This window comes from Centroberyx affinis, unplaced genomic scaffold (assembly GCF_046629955.1).
Source record: "Centroberyx affinis isolate AG114_WGS23_722 - 3 ecotype Tasmania unplaced genomic scaffold, CSIRO-AGI_Caff_v1 ptg006753l_1, whole genome shotgun sequence".
NCBI lineage: Eukaryota > Metazoa > Chordata > Actinopteri > Beryciformes > Berycidae > Centroberyx > Centroberyx affinis.
In genome coordinates, this window is record NW_027283426.1 from 5,434 (window position 1) to 19,860 (window position 14,427).

At 44.0% G+C, this 14,427-nt stretch overlaps 1 protein-coding gene across 2 annotated transcripts; it reads left to right on the top strand.

Moving 5' to 3' along the window:
* The first annotated feature begins 353 nt into the window (after nucleotides 1-353).
* Nucleotides 354-5,067, top strand: LOC139639032 (teashirt homolog 1-like). Of its 2 annotated transcripts, XM_071513071.1 has the most exons (2): nucleotides 354-715; nucleotides 914-5,067. In XM_071513071.1, exons 1-2 carry the CDS (start codon nucleotides 642-644, stop codon nucleotides 3,837-3,839), a joined length of 3,000 nt encoding a protein of 999 aa, XP_071369172.1. In that variant the 5' UTR covers nucleotides 354-641; the 3' UTR covers nucleotides 3,840-5,067. The 2 variants fall into 2 exon arrangements, with proteins under 2 accessions (XP_071369172.1, XP_071369171.1); XM_071513070.1 differs by having other exon boundaries at nucleotides 510-5,067.
* Nucleotides 5,068-14,427: the final 9,360 nt, after the last annotated feature.

Below are 14,427 nucleotides of genomic sequence, written 5' to 3' on the forward strand. Positions count from 1 at the left end.
CCTTGGAGGCTTTTTTCACCACTGGCTTTCAGAGACATATGTGTGTAAAATACACACACACTCATGCATGCATGCATACACACATACACGTGCACGCACGCTCACACTAGATGTGAATAAAAGCCTACATTTCCCATCATTGAGTATTCATTCCATGTTATTTTGACAGTGGTCCTGTTAGTGTGCTGTAAATCTTTTATTTCACTGAGCTGACCTCTTTTTCCTCTCCTCTTTTTTCCCCTTTTTTGTCTTCTCTCTCTCTCTCTCTCTCTCTCTCTCTCTCTCTCTCTCTCTCTCTCTCTACTACAGCGTACGTGCCGGAGGACGAGCTTAAGGCAGCCGCTCATGAAGAGGAAGAGCACCTGCAGGATGATGGCCTCTCATTAGACGGCCAGGACACTGAGTTCCTGTGCAATGAGGAAGAAGAAGATGTAGACGGAGGCCAGCCACCTAGCTACAGAGACTCTCCTCTCAGTAATGGCACTAACCCCGATGCTGGCTATGGCTCTCCGCTCAGTGATGCCAGTGACCGACTCACTGACTTCAAGAGCACCTCATCCAGGGACGGTCAGGAGAGGGAGGGCGCCACTTTGCCCTTCCGCCCCAGCAACGGCCTCTCCCTCCAGGATAGCCTGGCGCAGATGAAAGCCGTCTATGCAAACCTCATCTCGGATGCCTCTTGGTCCAGCATCGCAATGGACATCATGAAATCCAAGCCTGCTGCAGCTGGCAGTATCAACAGTGCCCTTGTCGCTGCAGCGCCAACCTCTACTGCCTCTGTCTCCACAACTCCTACCATAAACAAGAGTAGTGGGATGAGCACGGCTAGCAGCCACCACAATGGAAGGAGCTCCAGCACCACTGTCAACCACACAGGCAGTGGAAGTGGCAACACTAATGGCACAGCAGCTAGCTCTGTTAGCAGCCACAGTGGAACCAGCAGCAGTGGGAGCAACAGTGGGGCGGCAAGTAATGGCAGTGGTGTGGCCTATGACTGGCACCAGGCAGCCCTTGCCAAGACTCTTCAGCAGACCCCCTACCACCTGTTACCAGAGCCCAGCCTCTTCAGCACGGTGCAGCTCTATAGGCAGAACAACAAGCTGTATGGCTCCGTCTTCACCGGTGCTAGCAAGTTCCGCTGCAAAGACTGCAGCGCTGCCTATGACACGCTGGTGGGATTGACGGTCCACATGAATGAGACGGGCCACTACCGAGATGACAACAAAGACAAGGAGGAGGACCGGGGAAAGCGCTGGTCCAAACCCCGCAAGCGCTCCCTGATGGAGATGGAGGGGAAAGAGGACGCCCAGAAGGTGCTGAAGTGCATGTACTGTGGCCACTCATTTGAGTCCCTGCAGGATCTCAGCGTCCATATGATCAAGACCAAGCATTACCAGAAAGTGCCTCTCAAAGAACCGGTGCCAGCCTTGGCCACTAAACTGGTGCCCTCTTCGGCCAAAAAACGAGCTCTCCAGGATGCCATAGTCTCCCCATGCTCCCCAGACTCTGTCCATGCTGGCGGTGGTAACTTGTCCCTTGGGGATGCTGGCAAAGATCCAAAAGCCACAGCTAACCCCTATGTTACACCAAACAACCGCTATGGCTACCAAAACGGTGCCAGCTACACGTGGCAGTTTGAAGCCCGTAAAGCCCAGATCCTCAAATGCATGGAGTGTGGGAGCTCCCATGATACACTGCAGCAGCTGACCGCCCACATGATGGTCACGGGTCACTTTCTGAAGGTCACAAACTCTGCGTCCAAGAAGGGCAAACAGCTGGTGTTTGACCCGGTGGTAGAAGAGAAAATCCAGTCCATTCCACTGCCACCGACCACCACCAGGCTCCCTGTGCCCAGTAATGTTAAATCTCAGCCAGTGTCCCCGGCCCTTTCCTCTGGCTCTGAGGAAAAGAGGGAAGGATGTGAGGATGAAAAGATGGAAGGTTGTGAGCTAGGGGAGAAAAAAATCAAGGAGGAGAAAGAGGACCCAGGTGAGAAATCTGAGGCTGATGCCACGTCATATAAATATCTCAGAGAAGAAGACCTGGAGGAGGCACCCAAAGGGGGTTTAGATATTCTCAAGTCCCTTGAGAACACTGTATCCAGTGCTATCAGCAAGGCCCAGACTGGCACACCCACATGGGGCGGCTACCCGAGCATTCATGCAGCCTACCAGCTGCAGAGCGCTATGAAGAGCTCCACCACTGTTCTGCACCCAACGGTCCAGAGCGTCCAAATGCAGCCGATGTTTAACAGTGGGCTTCGAGGCCTTGTGAGTGACCCGAGCTCAGTCATCCACTCCCCTCGGAGTCCTTCCTCCCCTCCCCCACTCAGGAGCAACGTCACTGCCATGGAGGAGCTTGTGGAGAAAGTGACAGGGAAAGCTGCCACTGTAAAGAAAGAGAAAGAGGAGAAGATGGTGAGCTTGGAACGATGCCGGCCCCCATCCTCAGTTAAATCCCCTTCTCCTGCACTGAGAGAGCAGAGAGAGCAGTTAGCATCTCCAAACGATCTCTCTGTAGGTAAACCACCTATCGTGAGGAACAGCAGTCCTGGGAGTGTGGAGTCAGAGCTCATCTGCAAGAAGGAGCCCAAAGAGAGCCTGGTAGATGGCCACAACAGCCACTCGAAGAATGGTTCAGAGGCCCGCCAGTCCCCAGTAACCAATGGCAACAGTCTGGGCATCATCACCGATCACTCACCGGAGAGGCCTTTCATCAACCCTCTCAGCGCACTCCAGTCAATCATGAACACACACCTGGGTAAGGCCTCCAAACCAGTCAGCCCAGCTGCAGACCCACTGTCCATGCTTTACAAAATCAGCAACAGCATGATGGATAAGCCAGCTTTCAACCCAACCCCTCAGGCCAAGCCGGCCGAGCCCATCAACCACTACCAGTTCTACGAGAGCAGTGACCAGCCCATAGACTTGAGTAAAACTAAGGCCACCACTAACAGCAACAACAACAATAACAGCAGCAGCAGCGCACTGCTGAACAGCAGTAGTGTCAATGGTAACAAACCCCTCATTTCTCTCCCTGACTCAGTCTCCTCTCCTCTGAGAGAGAATGCTCTTATGGACATCTCTGACATGGTGAAGAACCTCACTGGAAGGCTGACGCCCAAATCTTCCACTCCCTCCTCTATCTCAGAGAAGTCGGATGCAGACGGCAGTGCGTTTGAGGACGCCCTGGAGGACCTCTCCCCAGTGCAGAAGAGGAAAGGGAGGCAGTCCAACTGGAACCCCCAGCATCTCCTCATCCTCCAGGCACAGTTTGCCTCCAGCCTGAGGGAGACTGCCGAGGGTCGCTACGCCATGACCGACCTGGGGCCCCAGGAGAGGGTCCACATCTGTAAGTTCACAGGCCTCTCCATGACCACCATATCCCACTGGCTCGCCAACGTCAAGTACCAGCTGAGACGGACTGGGGGCACCAAGTTCCTGAAGAACATGGACTCGTGCCAGCCTGTGTTCCTCTGTGGCGACTGTGCCTCCCAGTTCAGGACTCCCTCCTCCTACATCAGCCACCTGGAGTCTCACCTGGGCTTCAGCTTGAAGGACCTGTCCAAACTGTCAGCTGAGCACCTACGGGAGCAGCAGGCTGTCTCAAAGGTGATCACAGACAAAATGACATTCGGCAGCCCTCTGTCGGCCTTGACCACGCCAGAGGACGACACAGGCTCTGTGTACCAGTGCAGACTTTGCAATCGGACATTCGTCAGCAAACACGCAGTCAAACTGCACCTCAGCAAGACCCACGGCAAATCTCCAGAGGACCACCTGGTGTTTGTCACTGCTTTGGAGAAACTGGAGAAGCTAGACAAGTTGGAGAAAGTTTAAACGGGGTCTCGAGCTGAGGGTAGAGACTGACAGCTGTGGAACTGACCAGAATTTCATTGCACTAAAATGACATTGTTCACAGTTACTGCACTGGGCCGAACTGAGCCGCCAGAAAAAAAAATCAGTCTTATTATTTTTTGTTGTGATAACTGCCTGACTGGACCATGTCTTTTCATGTTAATTTGTTTTTGTTTTGCCAAGCTTTTTTAACACTTATTTTGTAATATATTTATATGCTATTTGTCTGATCTGTGCATGTATTTTAGTGAATCAAGGTTAAACACAAGATTTTAATCTTTTCATGGCAAAAAATACAACTACTGCTTCAATGGTAACTAAAGTGGTGAGTGAAAAATGAATGGGGGGGGGAGGAAAACTGTATAATACTTGATATGAAGAAGGTGAAAATTAAATGTATACACCAAAAGAATGGAAGAATACCCTGAAAGACTGAAGTAGCACCTTAGACAGTTGAATTTTGAATTTGTAAAGAGAACATGTTTTGAAATATCCTGCATTTGTCAAAATCAGATTGATTTAAAAGATCAAGGATTATCATTTCCCCCTCCTTTTTGAGTTCCTGTCACTGCAGTGTTTTTGATGATGAATGGCCTGCTCAGAAATCTGTCAGTGTATTAGAAAAAGAAACAGATCATGTGAACATTTGGAAAAATTGAAATGCTGCTTCTGGTTACAAGTCAATCAGTGAAAATGAATGGCCGTCAGTATGCAAGTTTGCTCAAAAAACTTTTTCTTGATGTGAAGTATCACCTTATAGCAATTTTCCAGTTGTATGGTTTGTTACAACTTTCTCTTTCTAAATCGTGTCGCTTTATTCAACTGTAAAGAGAACAGTCCGTTACATGTAAATGATTACCAGTGAAATGTCAGTACTCCATAAGACATATCTTACCATTTGAAACAGCTCAACATTCTTTGTATCTTAAGGTGTGTGCATTCTCTAACTTTTATATTGTCATTTTATATACAAAAATGATAAAAAAGAAAAACAGATGGTGTATATAGATATATGCTGTAGAGCTACAAAATGTCCTTTTTTAAAGAAAATACAAATTTAGCTTCTTTGGCTTGGTTTACAGAAATGATTTTAATTATACTTGCATCCAATTTGATGCATGATATGGTGTGAAAAATAAATAAGCGATGCACAATGACTATACATTTCAATGTTTTATCAACAATATTGTAAAAAAAAAAAAAACTTTTTAGCACCAATTAGTTTGTTTCATTTCATTTCTTTCTCAATTGTAAAATAAACCCCAAAGCAGTTGTTAACAGTCGTACATTTGTGGTTGTGTATTCATTTTTCATGGAGGTGCACCAAACTCGGCATGAATAGAATTTTATTTAATAGCATCAGATATTTTCTGACCTTGCTTTATGGCAAATTAATGCTATCACACACATACACACTCCTAACCCAATGTTTTAGGATTTTTTTTATTATACATCTGCATTGTAGTTAGATTCAAAAGCTTTTTTTTTCCTTGTCTCCTTATTAGTATACAGTTGACGTTCTGCAACAGGCCTGCTAATGCATAAGTGCACTGTGTACCTTATGTTTTCAAAATGTTAAGAGCAAAAGAAAAATCATTGGTGTCATACTTGTAACTGATGACTGAGCCCCATCATGCCGCCAATGATTATTATAATGATGAAGATGATGGGGATGATAAGCCTGTAAGGGTGCCTATTGTGCTGTAAGAAACTCATGCTAGGCTTGTGACTGGCCTTCGGAGGGCCTGTTCTGAAAGAATCAGTGTTGTATTAATGACGGCAGTGTGCTTGAGCCTGTCTTCCCGGAACGAAATCAGATGGGTGTCTGTTCTGCTTGATATAGCCTCCTGACTGGCCACACCGAAACGACCAATAATTAACACAATGATTCAGATACATGAGCAGTTAGATTCTGTCCTCTCTGATCAGCTGCAATGTTGCTGACAAGAAGGTGAATACTGATACTTTTTGTTCCCCACACAATGAAATGGGATGGGGGGGTATCAGGTTGTCCATGTCTTCATCAAACGTGATAGTAGATGATACATCTTCAAATAATTCACAAAAAAATGACACTGACTGGCTTGATGGTTACACTATAATTAAAGCGTAAAATGTCTAACTTTTCCTGTCCTATTGACAGAAAAACCTATTGATATAAAACTTGCTAGACTAATCTAGCTATCCTTACAAATCACACTAATTGGCGCTACAATTAAAGGTCAAAATTTTTAACTCAAAATATCTGACACCACTGGTCCTGTTAGAGGGATGGTACATCTTGTTACTGAATGGCCCAAGGGATGCCTGCATGATTCGTGGCGGACAACATGTTTACTTATAAAAGCCATGGTATACTTGCTGCGGAAACAAACAAAGCATTGACTTCAGACTCCGCAGTGTGAACAGGCTTGCTGGCTGAACTAGTCGAATTCTTCACACATGCAGCCGCCACTGTGACCGTTTGCAATTGGTCTAAAATATTACATGATCACTTGTGTTGTCTTGTGCCTTTTCCGGTTCATTGATTTTGTTTCCATCTCGATACTAACATCTTGTGGTCAACTCTTCAAAATGAATGGTTTGGAGGCTGAGCTTGTTAGAGGATTTCTTCACCTTTTTGACCCATCAAACCGGCTTCCCTCAGATTCCCTCAGACGCCTTTGTCACTCTTTCACCACAGCCATTGCTGCTGTTGTTCTTTTTCCCCACTATTTCTGGTTTCCCTAGGTTACCATTACCTCTTTAATCTTCATGCTCCCCCACTTGGTGTAAAGTGTAAATAAAAAATGAAACAATAAATAAACAAGACGAAGCCACAGCGAGTAGACACAAATTTGCATGCGGCAACATATTGGATTGTGTTTCTATTTCGAGCAAGTTTTACTTCGTTGTAAGTATTCCTCGGCCTTAACAGTCAGCCGAAAAGACAGCAGAAAGTGAATCATTATATCAAATGACCTCTAGATGACCCTCAGCCAAAGGTAAGCAGTCAGTGGCAGGGTTTCTTCCTCAGGCAGCCCTGGAGGTAAAGCGGCAGCATCAGGAATTTGATCTCTCGTCGCACCCTCATGTCTCACGTTTCTGATAGAGTACTTACAGTACCAGGCTTTGTATGGCTGAAGCCATGCTGCAGTGTTATGACTTCCATTCCTCACACTCACAACATGTCTCATGTCGGCTGAGTCAGTCACACACACACACACGGTCTCCCAGCTATATTAGCATGAGTGTCTTTGTGCAATTACACACCTCCTCGATCTGGCTGCACCTCGCTGTGTTGATACATGGATTCAGTGACAAAGGAAACACAGGGAGAGGGCAGATTAGCCCGGCTGAAGATGCAGCTTCCTGGAAAGGGGCTGCTAGAGTTGGGTTATAAAACAAACAGGGCAGATAAACAAGCAACATTTGGAGGAGATAGTGTTCCCTGCACACCAGAAATAAAAAACACCTTGTAGGTTTAATACCCCACAGCTAAACCTGTAATTTCGCTGTGCCGTCAGATAGCTGCTGAGCCGATAGAGACTCTTCCCCGCTTTGTTAGAGATCAGTGCACTGTTTCCTGTGCGTATTCTATGTAAATTACATGCGATAATCGCCACGCACGGCACAATGCTGGTTCCCGCGGTGCAAACGGAAACCGAGGGTAGATAAACGCAGGCTGGGCAGATTTGCATAGCCTTTGTGTTTTGGGCGCCGCTGAACGTGAGCCCTGAGGATTGGTAGGGATTTCCTCAAGGTTTTGTATTAGTAAATGCCTGCTTCCTCTCAGGGCTGGGACCATTATGTACAGCAGACAGAGGTGGGTGTAGACAGAGGGCACAAACGGAATAACAAAATTACCTGGGCTGGTGGGAATGGGGATGGGGTGAGGGGCTTGGGGGGGTTGAAGAATTATTAACCTCCCTAACTTGCGTCTGCCTGTGCCTCTCCATATTTATAGAGCAGGGAATATATTGGTGTTAGCATGGGAATGTGTACAGTAACTTACACTGTGGTCCTGTGTCTTTTATCAAGTGAGTTAGACCTATAGCATAGTGTTTATATTTGTATCATCTATTAGAAACACGTATTCTGGAGAGCCTATAGGTAAAGTCACACAGAACTATCAGTGAAGTGAAAGACGAAGTGTGTGTTTATATCCCACAGCTTGTGACTTTTGATCTTTTTTTTCAGGGATATTGAAAGCTTCATGGTGTGTTACTACACTGAGACCTGAGATGAAGGTTGGTATGCTCAATGCAAACAGGCACAGGCACACACACACACCTGTGGTTCCCTCACACGTCTTTTGTAGGTCTTCATATGTTCGTGGACGGTGTTTCTGGCGTGTATGAGATAGCGGCAAGAAGATCATTGTCAGCCATGAAACAAAGACAAAGCTTCTGCTGAGGATCCCGGCATGTGTCTGCCGTCTGTAAAACCTTCAACTCCGTACACAACTCCGACGTATGGTTTAATACCCTTCCAAAATACCTCAAACTAAACAAAACAATGTCTGACAGAGTATCAACAGACAAAGCAACACCGACGGAGAGCCTTTGTGCTGGATCAGAAACGAAAGTCGGAAAAATCTGTTTGGATCCTGATAAAAGGCTTCATTGTGAACATCGCATTCACGAAGAAGTTATCAGTATTTGTGTTTTGCACAAGACACTCGCCTCAGTCTATTTTTATGTTGATCTCAGTCAGTTTGTGGACTCGATTCAAATATGTTGCTCAACTTCACACTGTAAAACGCACAGGAACTGTGTCAATTCCACCTTCCATACATACTAAACAAAAAGGTTTCTATGGAGTACCAGGAAATGGTTCTTCAGGCTTGTGCCAGAGCAGAACCCTCTTTAGTGGCATGAAGAATCCTTTAAGAATGAATGAGGTCTAATGGGCTAGTCAGATCAGCAGTTTTACAAGAACTTTTTAAGGCTTCTTCGCTCTGATTTTTTTTCCTTTTTACTATATCAGAGGTTTCTTTGCGTAACTACAGTTATACATACATTCTTAACAAAAAGGGTAGTAGTATACCATAGTGCTCAAATGGTTCTTCATAGAGCTGTTATGGTGCTGTAAAGAACCATTTAAGAACAAATGAAATGCTCCAAATCGGCTGTATTGAAAGAACTTTTTAAGAACTTTTTAAAAGACTAGCCGTGTTATTGTATTTTAACAAATCAGAGAGTTTTTTGAATCATTCCAGTTCCACAACCCTGACCAAAGAGCCTGAAAAGCCCTCTGCTGTGCGTAGTACTACTTATTATATTGTTGAGCGCTGATGAAGGCTTTTACAGCCGATACACGCTGTCTTTTTAACATTAATGCTTTGTCAGTGGTTCTGCAATATTAGCTGAATTTTTTCATTCCTTTGTTTCTTTTTGATTCGGGCACATTGGAGGAGCTGGAAGGTTGCGACAGATGTTTTGGCTTGTAGTACTGCTTCATTACAAAACCCACCATGTCGCAGTATAAACCTCTTTCCGCTGTAACCGATACAGCCAAGCGCTCTTGTAAAAGTGTTATATTAGTGTCAGGAGTAGTGTATTTGTGTTTTTCCGATGGACAGCCGGGGGTCTTTCATCAAGGCGAGGTTATGTTGTGGTGGGAGGGTGAGGTGACAGAGTTGTCTCTCCAAAATGATGGTGTCTGACAGCGGCAGGCTAACGGATGTAGGGGATCATCTGGGTCTGCCAGGCCTTTAGTTATGATGTGGTGGTGGATGAGGACTGCAGGTGTGTGTCGCCGGGCCTTCATCCGTCACAAGCCCAGACAAAACGCAGAGGAGATGAAACGTTTCCTCCATCTTTGCGGATGAGGGATGTGGTTTTACAGAACAAGACTCGGCCGGCACCTCTCCATTCTGTTCAGACACTACTGAAGCTGCTGGGCTTTTCTGAGTTTCTGTCTTGGGTTTTTTTGTCTTTGTTTTGTTGTGTTTGTTTGTTTGTTTGTTTGTTGGTCTTTCTTTCTTTCTTTCTTTCTTTCTTTCTTTCTTTCTTTCTTCCTTTCGTTTTGGCTAAGCATAAGAATTATGACATGCCTTTTACTGAAACGTCTATTTGAGTAGTTCCTGTAGGCCTATATACTGTATTTCCTTGTATCCTTTTCTGTATATCAATTTATGTTTTGTTTGTTTGTTTGTTTCTTTGTTTGTTTGTTTGTTTCTTTCTTTCTTTCAACACACTTTTTCATAAAATGTCTATTTGAATATATATATATATATATATATATATATATATATATTTTTTTTTTTTACATATTTTTGTGCCGATTTCTCTGTATATTAACTTATTTTGTTTTGATTATTTTGTGTTTGTTTCTCTTTCTTTCTTTCGTTCTTTCTTTCTTTCTTTCTTTCTTTCTTTCTTCTTTTCATGTGGATGTGTATCATTATTACTAGTTAAGCAGGGGACACACCTTTTCATAAAATGTCCATTAGAATTTGTAATCTCAAAGATTCAAACATAATGAGCACTATAAAATATTTCCTTTATATATTTCCATACATACTTTTTCTGTATATCAGCTAATCTATCTCCATTTGCCTGAGCGCCAGGGGACATTTCTATAGCCTCAATACTACAATAATAATCCATATATGAATGATTAATGACATATTTCCCATTATCCAGTGTGTATATGTATGATTTAGTCATTGACCTCTCAGGGGTTTTTCTGAATATGAGAACTACCATGTCCCTGTCATTTCCTATTTCAAATCAAAGAGGTCAACGTAGAAAATGACTCAAAACCAATTTGTGTTTCAAAAAGACCCTTGAGAAATAGCGGCTTGTGTTTTGTTTGATATGCACAAAGACACTTATCCCTTATCTATCTTTTCAGAGAGAAAGAGAAAGAGATGGAGGGTGAAGTGCTCCAGGAATCAGTGCTGCCTCCATGAGATATGATGCTGCTTGATTTTGATCATTGACATTTGCTTTTTCATGCATCCCGAAAAACAAGGCCTCCCTTCCATTAAGGAATTATTCAAATGACCTTCAACAGTGCATGTTTTCCTACAGTTTTGTTGTGGGAATATGAGAACACATACTGACATCTCAATTACTTATGCAAGGCTCAGAGTAGGCCCAGTGGATGCAATCACCGTGTGTGCAATCCTCAGTCACTCCGAATCACAGAGGCTCCCGGACAGACACACATAATTCAGACAAGTCAGACAGGATTTGCATACAAAGACTAAAAACAAAAAAAAAGAGAGCATAAATAAAAAATGCACCATCTTGAGCAGGAAGAGAAGGTAGAGAGTCGAGGGGAGGGGAGGGAGGGCAGAGCGGTAAATTGTTTTAAAAAGGTCTTACATGTCATGTTGTATATATATAAAAGGTTTAGGCCGATATTTATAGAGCCGATATTGGCCTTTTATTAAAAATCAGATCTGGTCCGGTCAGTGTGGTCCACATCTGATATGATGGATATGATGCAGTTTGATCGGTTACATATTTATTGTAGAGTTGATCAGTTCTACACCGGTTGTCTAGGAAGCATTTAATGTGTTATTATCTGTGTTACAAATATGTATTATTGTTATTATTATTTAAATGTAGTAGTAATAATAATAAGAATAATAATATAAAACATTGAATCCTTGTCAGTGTTTGGCATGAATAAATATATTTTGTGCCGATATTTAATAAAGATATTGAATATTGCCACAAAATTCAATCCAAAAATACAAACCCATAGCAACTGAACCCTGGTGTAAACAGCATCTTGTAATCACAATGTCAGAATAATAATAATATTGTCCTGGGTTTCAATGAGTTTTTGTGCCCCATGGACTAAATGTTGCTTCAGAGGCTTTTCCGTTCTGACAAGAATAAAAATTAGGCGGGAAACACTGCATTGTTTTGCAATTATTTTTTTGGCATGAAAATTGTCAAATTGAAAGATATAGAATATCAAAACTAAATATCAGTATTGACCTTCAGAAATCCATATCGGTCAAAGCGTACCATGTGAGGGCCCTCAGCCATCAGCCACCACATGCTCACACTGGACCAGACACTGTTGTCCGTCTTTATCCCCTTAAAAACTCAGGCTTTTTCCAACCCCCCCCTCTGGAGGTGACACACTGTCTCAACGTCGGGTGATGGGTGGGGGGTAGTAGAGGGGTGGGTGAAGGGGTAGAGGGGGTTGGGGTGGTTGAGGGCAGGCCGAGGGGGGGGTGGGGGGGGGGGGGTGGGGGGTTGTACGGGAGGCTAACCCGGCATCACGTCATTAGCGTCGCGCGGCGGAGATGCAGGGGCACCCTGACACATGTCACGGACAGCCAGCCGAGAGCCCACGTATGAAGCTGACACGCCGCGCATAATTTATCCTGTGACACGATCTGCATGCCGAGTTGTTGATCTGTTGTGTTTGGTTTGGACATGGGCGCTCTGGCAGGGAAGACAGAATGGGGGGGTGGTTATTATGCAGGTGGGTGTGGGTGGGGGGGGGGGGGGGGGGCAGGAAGAGGAGGGCGAGGGCGAGGAGGTGGCAGTGTGTGTGTGTGTGTGTGTGTGTGTGTGTGTGTGTGTTTGGGGGGGTTGGAAGGCGGCATCTTGGTGTAGCACACACTGAAGGGGCGACACATTTGTCATGTCCACTGAGAAGCAACATATACACAAACAAGCACACACAAATACACTCTAATGCAGATACCAGGACTTACCAAGACACACACACATACACACACACACAGACACACTCACGCTTTTGGCGATATGCATGTTGAATCACATTGAAATCACAGCCATAATCTTCTTGTTTCTTCAGACATCTGTTCATGAGTGAAAATGACTAATAATCCTGAAGTGACCTTCCATCATTTCATTGGATATGATTGTTTTCCAGCCTCGGCTGCAGCATGGTGTTGCAGCACCGCTGACACCACTTCTCCTCAGCTTCGCCTAGTTTTTGCTTCAGTGATTGAATAAAGTGTTTGTGGATGAATGAATTGTGGGTGTGGGTGGGTTCATGTTTTTTAAATCAGGAAATACCTACAGTAACATTATAGATTATAAGATACAAGGTAGGGTAGGTATTAATGGTGTTTGTGAATGTGTGTGTGTGTGTGTGTGTGTGAGTGTGTTCATGTTTTTTAAATCAGGAAATACCTACAGTAACATTATAGATTATAAAATACCAGGTAGGGTAGGTATTAATGGTGTTTGTGAATGTGTGTGTGTGTGTGTCTCTGTCCCCCATTATGGCAGTGCTCATCAACCATCACCCCCCCCCCACGCCCATCTCGTTTACATGCATTATGCATATGAGCCGTCTCGTTAGAGGAGCCCCTCCCTCATCATGCCCCTAATCCCTGCCGTTGCCGCGGTAACCAGATTAGACATAACCGTGAGGTACAGTATGGACCCTAAGTCCCTTTTTTCTGGACAGGCCTCATCCAGGGCAGCCATGGATGAAGATCCAGAGGTCTAAAAGGCCTGTATCTCACCTGTCCGCTGATGTTACTGTACTGATGCTGGAGGACGGGGAATATTAATTTAATTTCAGCTCAGTCTGTTGTCATGAGCCCAAAGGCCATCTAGGTAAAGACTGAAACAACGAAAGTGTGTACTAGGCTTAGATATTGGTGTCCGTGTCCGTGTCCGTGTCCTGTCCTGTCCTGTCCTGTCCTGTCCTGTACCTTATGTAAGTGGGTATTGTCTTGTCTTGCCACATCTTTGTGCATTTAGCACAAGCAAACTTTTATTGAACTGGTAACTTATAACCACATTTGACATTTTTTCAAAATTGCATGCTGACAGAGAAATGCACCAATTGTCTGAATTCCAATGCCTTTGGATCACCATTTCATTCATTTAGCAGAATTGATTCAGAGAAAAGAAACAATAAACATTCAGCACCTATAAAACCAAGGACTTCACTACTTTTCTTAATCCATAAGAGCTCCAAGTGTTACTTCAGTCTGAATCAATTGATTATTCTATGAATAAATTCTGCTTAATGATGTGATGAATGGTGATCAACAGGCACTGGAATTCAGACTGTCAATTGGTGTGTTGTTCTGTTCAGACTGCATGTAATTTTGAAAAATTAGCTGTAGGCAATCAAGGCCACAGACTGGGCTACACTTACAACCTTGGCAAATTTTAACAAAGCTGCAATTCTTTTTCCAAACATGTAAATATGGTGCCAGTCCAATAAAAGTTTGTTTGTCCTAATTTTGTACAAATATACAAGATACAAGACAACAGCCATCTAATGGTACCGGACACACATTACACAGGACAAGACAGAAATGGACAGGACAGAGAAATCAGTCAGTGTGGTGTGGGAGGATTTTACTCAACAGCTTCAGAAGTGTCAGTCTATAAAACCAGCAATGAAATCTACCCCACCTAAAAAAACTTCCTTAGTTTGAGAGTTTTAGTGTCCCATGATGGTCTAAATGCTGAAAAGCTTTTCCATACTGATAAGAGTAAAATCTGCTGGAAACTTCTAATATATATTATAATACGTGCTATTTTTGGGGAGTAAAAGTGGTCATAGATTGAATTTCAACACAAAAAATAGGCTGAACAAGCAGCTTCAATTGAACAATATTGAC

What these genes read in the sequence shown, in the direction of transcription:
- LOC139639032 (XM_071513070.1), top strand. Translation starts at nt 642, where the DNA reads ATGAAAGCCGTCTATGCAAACCTCATCTCGGATGCCTCTTGGTCCAGC.